General features: G+C 38.7%; 1 protein-coding gene across 6 annotated transcripts in view; it reads left to right on the plus strand.

Moving 5' to 3' along the window:
• Positions 1-12,883, plus strand: part of KDM6A (lysine demethylase 6A) — a 104,997-nt gene that overhangs the window by 58,279 nt on the left and 33,835 nt on the right. For 2 of the 6 annotated variants that reach the window (XM_035114894.3, XM_088667819.1), the window contains 7 exons: positions 2,034-2,132; positions 2,594-2,813; positions 3,345-3,479; positions 3,923-4,072; positions 4,550-4,645; positions 6,188-6,307; positions 8,196-8,591. In XM_035114894.3, the coding sequence (XP_034970785.3) occupies positions 2,034-2,132; positions 2,594-2,813; positions 3,345-3,479; positions 3,923-4,072; positions 4,550-4,645; positions 6,188-6,307; positions 8,196-8,591 (1,216 nt within the window). The remainder of the gene's footprint in view (positions 1-2,033; positions 2,133-2,593; positions 2,814-3,344; positions 3,480-3,922; positions 4,073-4,549; positions 4,646-6,187; positions 6,308-8,195; positions 8,592-12,883) is intronic. The other 4 variants (XM_035114900.3, XM_035114895.3, XM_035114896.3 and 1 more) reach the window with 3 other exon arrangements.

Consider the following 12,883-nt stretch of genomic DNA (forward strand, 5'->3'; position numbering starts at 1 on the left):
ACATTCATACACTGAAAGAACAAATGTCTGATTTCATCTTAGTATGAAAACCACAGAGCTAGTACTTTATCTGAGGTTAATTATTTTGTGGAAAAATGTGTAATTGCTATGATAATTTAGCATTTGTAGCATGTATGACATTGTTCATTATAAGTATAGCAAAATAACTTCAGCAAAACCATTATTTAGATCATTATTTGGAGATTGGGACATTTGTGTTCTTTGTAATCTACCCAAAGTGATGTTGTTAGTATCCTCTTTATGGTCTAGCCCAGTCCTTTACAACTGTGAAGATACCAAGCCATACATAGCTCAACATTCACGCTAGGTAACACAATTCCCAGCTTGATAAGACTGTTTTTGCTCCCTGTTTGAGAATGCAGAAAACGGGGTGTCAAAGCACCTTGCATCGTCATCATCGTCATCATTTATACCCTGCCCATCTGACTGCGTTTCCCCAGCCACTCTGGGTGGCTTCCAGCAAAATATTAAAAATACAATAAAATATCAAACATTAAAAACTTCCCTAAACTTCAGATGTCTTCTAAAAGTCAGACAGTTGTTTATTTCCTTGACATCTGATGGGAGGGTGTTCCACAGGGCGGGTGCCACTACTGAGAAGGCCTTCTGCCTGGTTTCCTGTAACTTCGCTTCTTGCAGTGAGGGAACTGCCAGAAGGCCCTCAGAGCTGTACGCTCCTTCAGATATACTGGGCTGAGGCCACAGTGTGTGGTTAGTGAGCTGTGTTGGTTTGACAGTCCTGTTCTAGCCTTACCACACCTTCCTATTTTGTATAATGCCTGCTTCTTCCTGTGTTGTATGGTGTTAATACTTGAAGAAGGGAGCGCGTGGTGCTGTGCTCTAAACCACTGAGCCTCTTGGGCTTGCCGATCAGAAGGTTGGCAGTTTGAGTCCACGCAACAGGGTGAGCTCCCATTGCTCTGTTCCAGCTCCTGCCAATCTAGCAGTTGGAAAGCATACCAGCATACATGCTTAACGGTCCAGGGGTCCTTTACCTTACCTGATACTTAAAGATAGTATTTTTACATTATCTTCCTCAGCAACTGAAAAATAAATCAGAATAGCTACGGTAATTTTGTATAGGTAAAAAGGTAAAGGGACCCCTGACCAGTAGGTCCAGTCGCGGATGACTCTGGGGTTGCGGTGCTCATCTCGCTTTACTGACCAAGGGAGCCGGCATACTGCTTCCGGGTTATGTGGCCAGCATGACTAAGCCGCTTCTGGCGAACCAGAGCAGTGCGTGGAAACACCGCTTACCTTCCCGCCGGAGTGGTACCTATTTATCTACTTATACTTTGACATGCTTTCGAATTGCTAGGTTGGCAGGAGCTGGGACCGAACAACGGGAGCTCACCCCGTCACAGGGATTCAAAACGCTGACCTTCTGATCAGCAAGCCCTAGGCTCTGTGGTTTAATCCACAGCGCCACCCGCATCCCAATTTTGTATAGGTACTATTGTTGGAAAAACTGAGGTGCTTACATTGGAAAGAGCACTGTTGGATAAAAATAAACTATTGTTGCAAAGTCTATTTTACTTTAGTAAATATTCTAGAATTTATCAATCTTTGGCATTTTCATGCCATTTTCTTTTGTTTAATATTAAAAATGACTCTGGTCCAATAGGCTGTTTATTTGAAGGCAGGGATCCATATATCCAAGTGTTTTCAGACTACAACATACCACAGATGAAACTGTAAACGTAGTTTATTTGTTATTTTATTATTTATGCAAGGATCACAGGATGGTTTACAATATACAAAAATACATAACATAGTAACAAACAAACAAAAATACCTGACTTTACTTATTTACTTACTTACTTACTTACTTACTTACTTACTTGCTAAATTTCTATTTAGAGAACAAATTTAAATATATGAAGTGTAGTGTATACATACTGAGATAGCAGGTTTTTGTAATATGTAGGTTAACCACTGATATTAAAGGCAAACCTTTGCCAAATTGTGCTCAGATGTGCAGATTGATAAATACACATTTTCTTTCCCCGCAGGTGCTATTCAAGTATTGGGAAAGTTCAGGATGCCTTTATATCTTATAGGCAGTCTATTGATAAATCAGAAGCAAGTGCAGACACATGGTGTTCTATAGGGTAAGAGACTACATTTCCCCTTTATAATAAAGTACTGTAATGTGTTTGAGCAATACAACTTTAAACCCCCAGTGATATTTTAACTATAATACAAAATTATTGATTTTTCCTTATTGCTAGATATAATGTGTAGTATGTATTCTCTTAAAAGCTAGCACTAAAACTTATTTTTAGATGTAATTGACTAAAATAAATTTGTTTGAGTGGCTTCCACACATTCCATTGTAGCAAATTGAGGTTTTGCAGCTATTGTGTTCAGGAAGATGGTTCTAGGACAATTTCTGGATTTTCCAAAAATTTACAATTTAGAAAGCTGTATTATTGGACTTTCCAGATGTTAAACACGTACCTGTCTTTTATTTCTTATTATTATCTAGAAGTGCTTAGTTAGTATACTGAGACACACCGAAGGGCTGAGTGTGATATTTGTCATCTAAAATTTTAATCATCTTTCTATATAGTGTGCTGTACCAGCAGCAGAATCAGCCTATGGATGCATTACAGGCCTATATCTGTGCTGTACAGCTGGACCATGGTCATGCTGCAGCCTGGATGGACCTTGGCACCCTCTATGAGTCCTGCAACCAGTCTCAGGATGCCATTAAATGCTACTTAAATGCAACCAGAAGCAAAAATTGTAGTAATACCTCTGCACTTGCAGCACGGATAAAGTATTTACAGGTAAAAACTTGGGTCTAAGAATAGGGGCACATTTAACTGACCTGGGTAGGGAGAAGGAATGAAATAAACTAAGGACACAATGTAATATGTGATTGTTTTGTGAATTGTGTGATCTGTTTCCATATACATTCTAAACATATCATAGCTTGCAGTTTCATTTAATTTCTCATTTTAAGTGGGTCTCAAGTATTTTTTTCTACCTTGATATAATTTATGCATATTTTGTGTTGTCTACATTTTAAGTTATCATAGCATTTAGTGAGAATACACACACTATCCTTTGCTCTTGTTTGCAGTTTCAGAACCAAAGCGCTAATGAGACCTCTGAAATCAGAGCTCAACTTTGTTCTGATTCTCACAAAGGTTTATATTCTGGTTACCCTCTTTATCCTTAGCACTTCTCTGAAACCCCAGAACTAAAATGTATTCTTTCTAAGACACAGTAGAATACGGAATTTAGGAAGATTTCATGGACTTGATCTTACTAAATTAGGCGTGTGTTAAATTTACTTTTTACATAATTTTTCCTAGGCTCAGTTGTGTAACCTACCACAAGGTAGTCTACAGAATAAAACTAAATTACTTCCTAGTATTGAGGAGGCATGGAGCCTACCAATCCCCGCAGAGCTTACCTCCAGGCAGGGTGCCATGAACACAGCACAGCAGGTGAGAAGTTGGGTTATGTTCTGCAGGTGCCCAGCTTTTTAAGGGTTCTTTTCAATCAATCTGTAGTAGTCAAGCGTATGTTGCTGTAGCACAGGGCTAGTTTTCAGTGGTAACAAGACTAATTAGCAAAGGGAGATTAAGAATAGACTCCCTGTGATTTGGAGGAAATATGGGGGAACCAATTTAGAACCTTTGTGGATTTTCATGATTATCAGAAAGATTTCATCCCACATAGAAATTGCAGCAGACTTTTGTTTTAAAAACACCCCCCATGAAAGGTACACATTGCTCCTTTGATGCTATGGAAATTGGTTTTCAATAAATGAGATCAGCATAGTCACACAGCCCTTATTAAAATGTGCAGCTGGCAAAAGATATGTAGCTTAAGGAACATTTAAAAATGTATAGAACCATATATTTTTTCTTCCTCCTTTGATTCCTAGGCTTGTAAACCTCATCAAAATACTGAACCTGTACTAGGCCTCAGTCAAACACCTATTTCACAGCAATTGCCACTACACATGATTCCTTCTAGCCATGTAGATGACCTGTCCAGTCCAGCCAAGAGGAAAAGAACATCTAGTCCAACAAAGGTATATATTCTCATAAAAAGCCCCGCTCAGTTACAAGAATCTGGCATCCAGGAGTATGAGTCTGTTGTTCAGATAACTCTTTTAAATGACAATCAGAATAGCAATGTTCACAATGATGACATTGCACTAGGAATAATTGAACATCGCAGCAGCTATAACAATAGCATACTAAAAGTTAGGGGGGGATCATACCATTTTGTCTACCACCTTTGCTTATATTTAGAATGCTTAATCATCACATTAATAATACTGTAAGAACTAAGATGAATTTTTATAAACTTCTAAGTCCACCATTTGGTTTTATTCTTCATCACAGTTGATTATATTTTACTTTTTATTCCATGGTGATTATATTAACTAATACTGAATTATATATAGCAATATTTTTAAAGGAAATATTCTTAACTTGTAGTGGACAGCTTTTAATAAATTCTTTCACTGTTATATTCACATTTTAAATGTTAATGTTTTCCTTAGAACACTTTAGATGCTTGGAGCAGTGGCCATACAATGTCACATCCTCCAGTACAACAACAAGTACATTCTTGGTGCTTGACACCACAGAAATTACAGGTAAATTTACAGAAAGCCTATTGTAATTATTCATAAAGTACGTATGTCCATGCAGCACAAATTGATAATATTTTTCTCATCTTCTGACATACCTCCAAGCTTTCATTATTTCCTTTTAATTCATAATTTTTATCTAAAATATTTGCAGTTTTATGTAAATGACTTTTCCTATTTTTATCTTTCCCTGAGCACTCTAAAGCACTGTATAAATCATGAGCAGCACATGGCACTCTCTAGATCAGGGGTTGGCAGCCTTTTTGGACCAGAAGGCACATTTTGAATTTAAAAAGGCGCCAGTTACAAAATTTTAGAGAGTGCAGTTATTACTGCTTCCCAACCCCCACTATCTTCATGTGGAAAGCTATGTCTTGATTGTGACAAACTCACAATAATGATGTACACACATACAAAATGATGCTGTTGCTTTCTTATAATAGCGAACGCCCCCCAGTATCAAGAAGAATATACAAGGTAGCCACACCACACTCACTTTCTTGCATACACTCACACCTACAGATGATAGGTGAAACCAGCATCTTTCTCATTCATAAACACACACTTCACTTATGCATAACCACAAATACATCATCTCTCTCTCTGCTGCAGTGCATCTCTCTCAATCACACATACAAACAGTGCATACTTGAGCAACCATCACCACCCCATTCAGAAAAGCCCTCTAATGCAGGGGTGGCCAACTCCCAAGAGACTGCGATCTACTCATGGAGTTAAAAACTGGCAGTGATCTACCCACTTTTTGGGGTTCAGGCCAAAGTTGTTGAGTTTTTTTCAGGGAGGAGGTGAAGTGTTGAGCTTTTTTTTAAGGGGAGCCACAGTTGTTCAGCTTCTTTGGGTGGAGCCAATGATCTACCAGTGATCTACCGCAGACGTCCAGTGATCTACCAGTAGATCACAATCTACCTGTTGGACGTGCCTGCTCTAATGTGAAAAGAAAATGCCTGCTTATTCACCTCCCTCCCAAATCTATAACTATACAGGAGGGTCACATGCCCAGGGGCCCCAAGGAAAGCCTTCAAGGGTGTCAAGTTGGCAATCCCTGCTCTGGATGTTGTTGGACAAATACACTTGCTTTGTTTAATAACACAACTTCATGCATTTCTCTTCCTTATTCTGATTCAGAGCCTAGGCCATTGACAGCTGGATTGTAGTTATTGCTTCCCATCCCCAACAACAAAATTGTTTCTCTCCCAAAGGAAGTGAAATTTTAGAGAGAATTGCTGAAGAAATTTAGGAAATAAATGAGTGCCCTCAACAGTTGTCACTGTGCTTGCATTCAAATTTATTGGTCAGAGATGATGGGAATTGGAGTCATGGGTTTCTTATCTTCATATCTTCTTTACTTAATTTGAGTAGGTTGTGTATCTGTTAATTTTTAGTACAACTTGTTTCAAGGAAAGGAATCGATGGACTGAATGGGATGCATATAATGATAAACAGAAGATATATTTTGTCACGTGAATTGATAAACAAATCTAAACTTATGCAGGGGGCCTAAGTAATTTTTTTAAATTTATTTTCTAGCACTTGGACCAGCTGCGTGCAAATAGAAATAATTTAAATCCAGCACAGAAACTTCTGCTGGAACAGCTGGAGAGTCAGTGTGTCATGATGCAGCAACACCAGCAGGTGCCAACAAAAAACGTTTGTTTCTGTTTTGTACATATCCTGTCTAATTATCTTTTCCAAACAATTGCCAACAAGCTGAAGAAGTCATAGGGTGGAATCCAGTCTTGAAGGAGTTGACTTCTCCTTGCACAACAAGAATTTTCCCTTCCTTTATTTTCCCCTGCAGCCCTCAGCACCCCCCCCCCAAATCTGTTTCAGGGGATTTCCCCAACACTGGAGTGTGTGTTGGAGGCTGCGGGGGAGAGGAAAAGATGGTCTCTTGCATTAGTGGAAGTCTGTACGTTGACATGCACATAGGCAAGTGTTGGATGCAAACCATAGTCATGCCTCAAGAGCTCTGTGAATTCAGTGAGAACTTTTGACATTCTTTTTACTAAAATGTGTATGTTGAAGACATGCTAACCACTAAGTGATAGAAGGTGTCTAACTAGTGTTAAACATCTTGCTTCCCAGCTAAGATGAATATGCAATTAGTTAGTGTTCTGCAATAACTCACCACACAATGAATGATATAGTAGTATGCATTCAGACAATGAAATTTAACCCATGTGACTAGTGTAATGTATGAACTCAGTCCTTAGATCTGATCAAGAATTTTATAAAAACAACATAATCTTCAATTTTTCTTGGATTGGAGGCCAGGGACTTCCTTCACCATATGATGCAATATGATTTCTAAGTAGAAATGCTGAGAGAGAAGAACTATTTCATTTGCAGCTCCTACCAACAGACTGGAACAATCATTTTGAGAAACTGTTCCCTTCTGAAGTCATATTTATTACACGATGATGCATGTACTACCTCAGATTTCTCCAGACTCCTTCTGTTGGAAGGGAAAGGACCAGAAAGGCAGCATACATTATTATGCTCCTTTATTACATGCTGTCACTTCTCTCCCCCTTTTCTCCACTTGTAGAGTATGGGTGAGATCCATATGTTTCTGGGCTCAATATTAGGAGCTGGTTTTGATATTTAAAGCCCTAAATTGTTGTCACCTGGTATCTTTAAGGGCCACCTTATTTCATATGTGCTTCATCATATATACTCTGGCATTGGGGACATTGCTCCAGCTGCCAGTGCTGAACGAAGTTTCGTTGATGTCTACTAGGAGCAGATCTTTCTTGGTGAAGCTGCCAGTTTTGTGGAATGCCCTCTTCTGAGAGGTCTGCCAGGTCCTGATGCTGTGCTTTTTCAGAAAGCTTTTGGGCAAAACTGATTTAGTTTATTTGAGTTTTGTACTGACCGATGGCACTGTTAATAAAAAATCCCTAGCAAAAATAAGCAATAATAATTGATCATGTTTTTAATTGTTTTAGACATGTGAATTGGTTTTTATTATATATTTTGTGTTTCTAGTTTTAATGCCAACTCTGCATGTTGACTACTTTTCTATACTACTTGGCAGGAAGGATTCCCCCCCCCCCCCCGGTGCCTTGGAAAAAGAAGCATCAAATGTTCACAAATACTTATGAATATAAGATTGTTTTGCACCTGAGTACAACGTGTGTGTGTGTAATGTAACTTAAGCAAGGTTTCCACGTTCCTTGTGTTACAAGTGCATAGATGACTTATGAATAGCACACATATAAGCAAATTGCATCTTTTGCTTACAAAAGACTCACAAATGGCCTTCTGACCTTTTAACCCTTAATGTTTGTGCTATTTCAGAGAAAAAACAGAAACATGGCATTATTAATAAGTCTATCTGCTTCTAATGTATGAAGCGCCATTTGTGACAGATTCACAGGAATCAGAAGAAAATCTTACATCCACTAAGAGCATTTACTTGGGTATCATGGTTCCAGTGTGTCATATCTATTTAAGGGGGGGGGACCCTCATGAAATACATGATTCTGTAAGTTATTCTGCTAACATTCTTTATATTTTACTTGCTTTTTATTAGATGAGGCAGACGGGAGTTGCACAGGTACGATCTACTGGAATTGCTAATGGGCCAACAGCTGACTCGTCTTTGCCTACAAACTCTGTCTCTGGTCAGCAGCCTCAGGTTGCTCTAACCAGAGTGCCTAACATCACGCAGCATGGAATCCGTCCAACCTGCCCTGGGCAGCCTATGGCAAATGGACCCTTTCCAGCAGGCTCAGTTCCCTGCAGCACAGCAAGAACGCTGGGTAGTACAGACACTATTTTGATAGGCAATAATCATATAACAGGAAGTGGAAGTAATGGAAATGTGCCTTACCTGCAGCGAAACGCACTCTCTCTACCTCATAACCGCACAAACCTGACCAGCAGCGCAGAGGAGCCGTGGAAAAAACAACTATCTAACTCCACTCAGGTATGCACTATATTTTTTATGTTGTATAGCAGAATGTTAGTACAGGAATATATATTTTTGCAGGGTTTTTATCACATTCTGTGGTCAGAAAGATCAGAAAACATTCAAACTCTGCACATTATAATGGAAAGCTATTTCTTTTATATATATTAAGGGAATTGATGGAATAGAGTGTAATTATTTTATAAAAGTTTCATTGTCATTTCATTTTTGTACAGATGCTTGATGTATAAAATTGCAAGTTTTAAAAATAATATGGTCTACTAATTGCTTTGGTAAAATAGCATCTGTTTTAATCCTGATTTGTTTTCCAAGGCAATAAGGAACTGGTAATAAATATTTTTGTCAGGAAAATCATGAAATAATATTACATGCTAATTCTAAAAAAAGAAGCAGCAATTAATGCAAAGCATAAGTACTTAGTTAAATACTTGGCACTATCACTGTTGTTTTTCTGAAATCGGAAAGCCAGGCTTCAGTATTTTCTAGCCATGTAATAACTTGTACTGGATAGTCATATGTTTTTAGTTTCACAATTAATCTTTATCAGCTGTCTTTGTTTCTTGCTTTTTAAAATGTTTGGCCTTAATGTAGTGTTGAATTCACCACTAGAGTAGCGGTTAATCACAGAGGCTACTTGCGTGGCCATGCGTGTCTGCTTTTCTGGTACTAGCACAACAATTAAATTCTAAGCGCTATAAAAAGTGGTGCAAAGAGTAAATGGTTGAAAAATTGTTTTAGTATTCAACACTGTTCAGCTACATAATGTATAGGTATACTATTGTTGATTTCTTTGTATTTTGGAGCTATGGTTTTTTTTTTAAGTGACCAGGACAAAAATCTAGAAATACTTTGGAACACCTTGAGAATTTCCTCTGAAATTGACATTGCCTATTCTTATATGTTCTCATTAAACAACTTAACTGAAGGATGATCATCATTTTTAATTGGCACCCACGTTCAGCACTGGGTTCATACCACACATTCAGAATAAACCATACCATGATAGCTCTCAACCCTCTTCAGTGAGAGCCTCCCACAAACCACTAGTGACCCTGGAAGGATCCAACTGTCCCTGAGGTTTTGGATTTTCTCTTGACGAGGCCAGAGTAGAAAAAGGAAGAACCAGAAGCTGCAGAGAAAGAATTACACTGAAGCGGCCATGCCAGGAAAGAAAGCTGACCAAAAGACCTATCTGTGACAGTCATCTGAGACATGGGTGGAAGCAGGCACATGAAACAACACAGCTGAAATAAAGAGTTGGTGCTCTTTTGAAATCTCTCAGCCAGACGTGGCCCATGGAAGATATGCAACATTCATCCTTTAACTAGCCCTTCTCCCAGAGTACAGCACAGATCCCATTCCAGCTTTCATGGTCCATTCTACTTGTTCTCTGGAAGCAAGAAGCACAGCAGCAATACCCTCAAGAGTGGAAATGTTCATTTTCACTGTTGCTTCTCACCTGGAGTAGAAATGGATGCAATTGGTGTGTGTGTTTGTGTGTATGTGTGGAATGCTTAAAGGCAATTAAGACAAACCCCACTGAAAATGGAGACCACTTCCTGCTGTGGTTTTGCAGGCTAGACTTTGACGTGACGGAGGGAGCTTTCTTGTGTAGCACTGTTCCCGCCCTGCTTTTGCCTGATTACCATTATTCCTTACATGAATGTGATTAACTCTTTTGCTGGGTGCTTTACAAAATTCAGCCATTTACCATTATTCCTTACATGAATGTGATTAACTCTTTTGCTGGGTGCTTTACAAAATTTGATTTTAAGTTTGATTTTTAAGCCACTTTAGTTGCCTTTCTATTATACTACATGGGGTGTTTGCCTCTTAAATTTCGCAGTTCTCCAAGAGGCTAGACACTGTGGGATAGCAAAGAAGTGAACACCAGAAGTCATAGAATAATGTAAAAAGGCAGTAGAGCTTTGAACTAAAGGTGGTGTTTAGTCTCCATCTCTCAAAGTCCATTTGTTTCTGGTGTTGGTGATTTTATGTCACTGTTAAAAGAGTTTCTGCCAATTTTAGCGTTTCTTACAATAGACTCAGTTTGTGGCTGTTTGGCATAAACTCTGAAGAGCTGCTAAATGAAGACAAGAAGATCAACAGCTACACCCTCAGCAATTAGGCTTTAAAAACCCACCGCAAAATATCATACGTACAATCTATTACATATTTTGTAAAATGGTTTATCCATTTGTTCTTTATGCATTTGGACGTCTTTGAAGATCTCATTGCCAAACTCTGCAGAAGGGTTCCTGAGCTGGGGGCAGCAGTTTTTGTTGATGTTGGGATGCTGGGCTCCATTTTGAATCAAGCTGGTGGCCTGAAGTATGACTTCACCCAATATTTGGTGTGACAGGTCCAAACTGCACCAATTGTAATGCCTCCAAAGATAGCATCACATGATGGATCCAGGTTGTGCTCACATAAACATCTTTGAAGATATTGCAACCCAATTTGGAATAACAGTTCCAGCCTGCACCAATTTGGATACCTCTGAAGATACTGTCACCCAACTTGGCATGAGCATTCCTGAGGGGAGAGGTGGTGGACTTTGTCTATGTTTCAATGCTTAGAACCATTTTGAAACAAGATGGGGTTTGAAATGTGAGTTGGCTGTCACTTCAGCCAGTTTGGGGTGCAATGGGTCCAAAGTATGCTGATGTGGATGCCTCTAAATATTTTAAGGACTGTGGAGGTATTTGGTGTGAAAGGTTGCAAGTGTGCCAATTTTGATGCATCCTGGGATATTGTCGCTCAACTCAGCATGACGGTTTCTGAGGTGGAGGCAGTGGTCCTTGTTTATATTTGGACGCCTGATGCCATTTTGAATGAAGATGGCAGACTGAAATGTGACCCAGTTTTGCATGTAACAAAGTTTCCCAAGGTGGAGGTTTTGCCTATGTTTGTATGCTGTTGGATGCAATGAGCTATGTGCCAGTGTATGTGACATAGCCCCAAACCACAAATTACATTATCCATTTAAAAATCACAATTTTTTGTGGGGTGGGTTGGTGTTTCTTTGAATTCCTGGGCAATGCAAGGCAGTCCTTGCTAAGATGATATGAAAGAATATTGCCTGCAGCAGTTTAACAGTTCAAACTCTTGGATCTGAATGACAGTAGAAGCAGACAAGCTCTTTTAATTTAGAACTCTTAAAGTACAACCCACTGCCTACTCTGCATGCAGCTCTTGAGACCAAAAGGCTCCCTGCTCCAGTGGCTCTCAAATACACAACCGGGGAGGGGGGGTAGTGACTCATTTCCAAAAAGCAGTAGGAAATGGAAGGGCTAAACTTTAACCATGCGGGGAGCCACTAACTAAAGTTAAAATAATTGGTTTTGAATAATTGTATTAATTGAGAATTAATTGATACTGTTATAATTGGGCTATTATTGGGGAAATATAGGAAAATTAAGACAAATTTATTTGGCAAAAAAGAAAAAAGAAATATGCAAAAAAGAAAAAAGAAATATACATTGCATAGAGATAATTTCAGTAGGTGGAGGGGGCTTGAGAGAAGAGGATACAGATCAGGGGAGGAAGTATGAAAAGAGGGTTATGTACTGGTTGAATATGAAAGTAGCTTGATTTGCAAAGTTTGTAATAATTAAACTTTTAATATTTAAATAGACAAATTTTTAATAAATAATTAAACAGTTATTTGCACATTAGAAAATCTAGAATGCTTATCAAGCCACAGGTCACACTGCTTGCAACTGATGGAAAGTTATAGTCAAAAACACCTGGATGGTAATAGGTTGAAGAACACTGCTTCTGTGTTATAAAAGAACCATGCAGCTTTTTTACAGGTGCATCTCTTCATTTTGGGACTCCTTAGTTGGGTGTATTATTGCCTTAATGTTAATTTCTTGATAGCAAAGCTGTTTACATGTGCATATAGCCCCAGTTCACAGGGACTGGAATGAATCCAGATATTGTCTTCATAGCTAGGTTGCCTCATATTTATAAATTTCTGACAATTAAATGCTTTTTTCATAACTGGATGGAAAGGGCTGTTTTCTAGGATGTTTTTAGGCCATATAGAGATTTCAGGGCACATGGGTTGTTCTCTCTATTATTCTTGTTTAAGTAAAGTTGTAAAACTACCATATATTCCAGCGTATAAGATGACTGGGCGTATAAGACTACCCCCAACTTTCCCAGTTAAAATATAGAGTTTGGGATATACTCACCGTATAAGAAATACGACCCGGCGTATAAGACGACCCCCGACTTTTGAGAAGATTTTCCTGGGTTAAAAAGTAGTCTTATACGCAGGAATA

The sequence above is a fragment of the Zootoca vivipara genome, chromosome 4, assembly GCF_965207765.1.
Source record: "Zootoca vivipara chromosome 4, rZooViv2.hap1.1, whole genome shotgun sequence".
In the NCBI taxonomy this organism is placed as follows: Eukaryota; Metazoa; Chordata; class Lepidosauria; order Squamata; family Lacertidae; genus Zootoca; species Zootoca vivipara.